This window comes from Aplysia californica, unplaced genomic scaffold (assembly GCF_000002075.1).
Source record: "Aplysia californica isolate F4 #8 unplaced genomic scaffold, AplCal3.0 scaffold00200, whole genome shotgun sequence".
Lineage (NCBI taxonomy): Eukaryota > Metazoa > Mollusca > Gastropoda > Aplysiida > Aplysiidae > Aplysia > Aplysia californica.
Window position 1 is genome coordinate 834,254 of NW_004797470.1, and position 3,760 is coordinate 838,013.

Below are 3,760 nucleotides of genomic sequence, written 5' to 3' on the forward strand. Positions count from 1 at the left end.
ATAATAATAATAATAATAACAGATTGCATTTATATAGCGCTCTATCCTCTACTAGTATAAGCTCTGAGCGCTTTACACCAATCACATAATCATTCACACAAGAAAAAATGTTTTGCAAAAACAAGAAAAACCAGTTCAACCACATAAAGAAGAACGTTCACAATCAAACATTAACTATACACGAAAGGACGGTTTATATAATGTATATTCAAAAGATCAGAACTTACTAACACACTATAACTAAAAATTAAACAAATGAGTCTTGAGCAATCGCGTAAACCTATCTCCCTCTCTTCCCCTACCCTTTTTTCACCTATGTCCTTTTTTAAAGTCCCAGTCCCCTCCATTACACACCATCCACCCCAGCTGCTTTTCCCATGTCATCCATTTTCCCATCCCACTTCATATGCTCCCTTTTTAACTTCCTAGCCCCATACTTTCCTTTTCCCTATGTCACTCTCCTCCTTCCTCTTTCAACATTTCTCCCATCATCACTTGCCACCTCCCTTTCCTTAACGTGTGCTATTATTTCCGCCTTCCTCTTTCCTCCATCGTCCCATCACCCCCTCCCTCCTCCTCCATTTCTTTTCACCCCGTTCTCCTTTTCCACTCATCCTTCTTTTGTCATCCCCTCCTCCCTCTTTCACGTATCTTTCCCTTCTTATTCCCTGCCCCTTTCCCCTTCCACCAATCTTTCTCTTACCACTCTCTCTTCCTTCTTTGACCTGTCCTTCTCTAATCACCCAATTTTCACCCATCTTTCTCTAGGCTCTTACCACTCCCATTCTTCCTTTTCACCACTCTCTTCTCTTGTCACACCTTTCTTCTCTCATCCCTTCCCCAGTCTCCCAGCATGACCTTATCCTTCCTCCCTATATCTCCGTTACTCTCCTCTTTTTCACCTCCCCCCTCTATCTCCCTATATCTCCCCTCTCCTCTCAATATCTCCCCCTCCGTCCTCCCTATATCTCCCATTTCCCATCTACGTCACCCCTCTCCCTCTACCACCCCCAGGAACTGCTGCGTGTGATGATCCAGACAAAGGCCCAAATGATCCGCAAGGACCAGTACATCAAGGACCTGGAGAACTACATCGACGACCTTCTGGTGAGAGTCATGGAAACCACGCCCAGATTGCTCAATAGACCCAACCCTTTCAGACTCTAGTTCTTCTGTGACTCAGAGTTTAGCTGTTCTAAGACTTAGACTCTAGCTGTTCTCAACAGTCTGTACCGACCCTTAACTGACTGAGTTCTAACTGTTCTGAAGAGACTGAACCCTTTCAGACTCTAACTGTTCTAAAACTTGGGCTCTATATTATGTTCTAAACAGATCCAGACTCTCTATTTTCTAAGACTCGCATTCTTGCTGTTTTCAACAGACATAATCCTTTCAGACTCAAGCTGCTCTTAAAGAGAATAAGTTCTAGCTGGCCTAAACAGATTTAGACTTCAGCTGTTCTAAACAGACCCCGCCCTTTTGAGCTTTAGCTGTTCTTTACAGTCTTAACCTTTTTGGGTTTTAGTTGTCCTTTATAGACACAATCTTTTCAGGATGTTTAAGGGGCGCCAGACAATGGCCCAGGAAGGTACTAATAGTCTCTTAGAGTAAAGTGTTGATGCTCCTTCATAGATTTGGGTCTGTTCTTTTTAACGTTTAGGCGTGGTCATTGCCCTCACCAAGTCAAAAGATTGATTGAAATGTAGATTGGGCTATCCCACTTTATATTTATATTTTGATGGTTTAGGAGTATTGTTACAAGGGACCTGTGGCTATTTTTGACTTACTGCAAGACTGAAATTCTTGTTTCATTTGGTAGATTCATATGTTGAGTCTTGAAGACACACACATTAAGACATTCCACAAAGCCATAGTCTTTTTATTCTTGTTTTTGTTTTTTTCTTCTTTTTTTAATATGGACCAGTCAGTTTGAGAATTGAGAGTGAAGTTTTGTTGCTAGTTTAACCACATGTCTTACCACAAGTATGGCCTATTTGTAGATAGATATGAGCCATTCGTCTGAGCTATGGCATACCACTCTAAGTGCTGACTGAACCTTTTTTTTAAATTACCACCAATTATGTGCAATGATATATGCTTCTGATTATTGATATATCTAAAACATTCCATGAATGGGCTTTTAAAAATGTATATCTTGTTTAAAAGAAGAGCTGTAGACTCTCACGAGTAAACTCAATACCATCAATATGTGTTAAATTCTCGTCTCCCAATAATTATTATTGTTTGTAGCTTGAGGAAATACCCGGTTATACGACAAAAGCAGACAGATGCTATAGACTCCCACACTGTTAAAATTCTTTTTGAAGCTTACGGGAATATCCATTTTTACGATAAAAGTGGTGCTTTAGACGAGCACTGTTAGCATTCTTTTTATAGTTTACGGGAATACCCAGACTACTTAATTGTGAAAATAATATAAGACCTATCTCTATATTATAATTATTCGAAGCCTGCTGTAAAGTGTCGGTTCACTAATGTCCTTATAATGGCGAGATTAAAGAAAAAGAACGGTGCTTTTCAGAATGTTGACATTATGTTAGAGTGTTCTAGCCTAACTATGGTGCCGAAAGCATATTACATCCCGGTCACATAGCTGTTATTAAAGGGAGACGTTTATATATAATATTATTGATGTTTTTGCTTGATTATGATTAATTTTTCTTTTCGCTTGCCAGCAGACTACACTGGGATTTGTCATGCATTTGTGCTAGAGCTATTGTTTAAAGATTACGTTGTTTATGATTCATTTACCACAGGGTAAATGTAACATTCCATGGCATAAAGTCCCTACCTATTTTGCTATTTTAGAACTTTAAAGGTCCTTTCTATCAATGACCCTTCACTCTCTGTATTGTTTGCAGTCAAGAATGCTTCTGACGATGGGAGGCCAGTTGTGAAGGTAGTGAGTCTCCTAGATAGACAGTTGATTGGTTCTTTTTTCAGTTGTCCCACGCATGATTTATTCTATGATTGTTAGCCAGTCAGTGTGTCTTCTGAGCCTGTGAACAAAGCCGATTCTGAGAGTCTCTTGCAAATTTCCTTGCACTTTTTTAGCATTGTACCACACCACACCGCTCCGCACTGCATTGCACGGTGCTCGAGAGGCTGGTTTAATCATTATACCCACTCTTTTGCCTCACGACAGTGCACAATACTTGGCACACCCTTTTCAGAGCTGATCGGCTTTTTTACATTCATAGATATACGCACAAACGCATACACGCACGCACACACACACACACACACACACACACACACACACACACACACACACACACACACACACACACGCACACACACATCCTTTCCCCGTGTCTCCCTTCCTGGATTCTGTAAGGTTATTACCCACCAGAAGCAGACGTGCACATATTATAGTCTAGTGCGTTCAAAAATTCGTTGCGCAACATTTCTTCAAAAATCTCTTAAACGGGTGAATCACCATCATTCACATTTTGCACAGCAGCCTTTATCAATTTGTCTTAACCTAATCATATTTTTCCATAACAGTTGAGATTAGATTGAAAAACTTTTCTTCTTAAATTTATATATAATAATATAAATCTCAGTCACGCGGAAAATGGGATTGTTCACAACACTTCCCGCTTCTTGCACACATTTTGTATACGCATATGGCCTACGTCACAGTTCACCAATGACACTTTTTTGTGGCAAAACTTGTTATAAGAAATTAATTATATATTTTTTTACACTAAAGGTTCTCAAAACATGTGTTCAATAA

At 39.7% G+C, this 3,760-nt stretch overlaps 1 protein-coding gene across 2 annotated transcripts in view; it reads left to right on the forward strand.

Moving 5' to 3' along the window:
* The window catches only part of LOC101857117, a 6,395-nt gene extending 2,838 nt beyond the window's left edge, over window positions 1-3,557 (forward strand). Inside the window, exons 3-4 of one of the 2 annotated variants that reach the window (XM_005099030.3) lie at window positions 1,015-1,107; window positions 2,883-3,557. In XM_005099030.3, coding sequence (XP_005099087.1) covers window positions 1,015-1,107; window positions 2,883-2,918 — 129 coding nt within the window. In that variant the 3' untranslated portion in view covers window positions 2,919-3,557. Of the gene's footprint in view, window positions 1-1,014; window positions 2,521-2,882 lie in introns of those variants that run through there. The other variant, XM_005099029.3, reaches the window with a different exon arrangement.
* The last annotated feature ends 203 nt before the right edge of the window (window positions 3,558-3,760 follow it).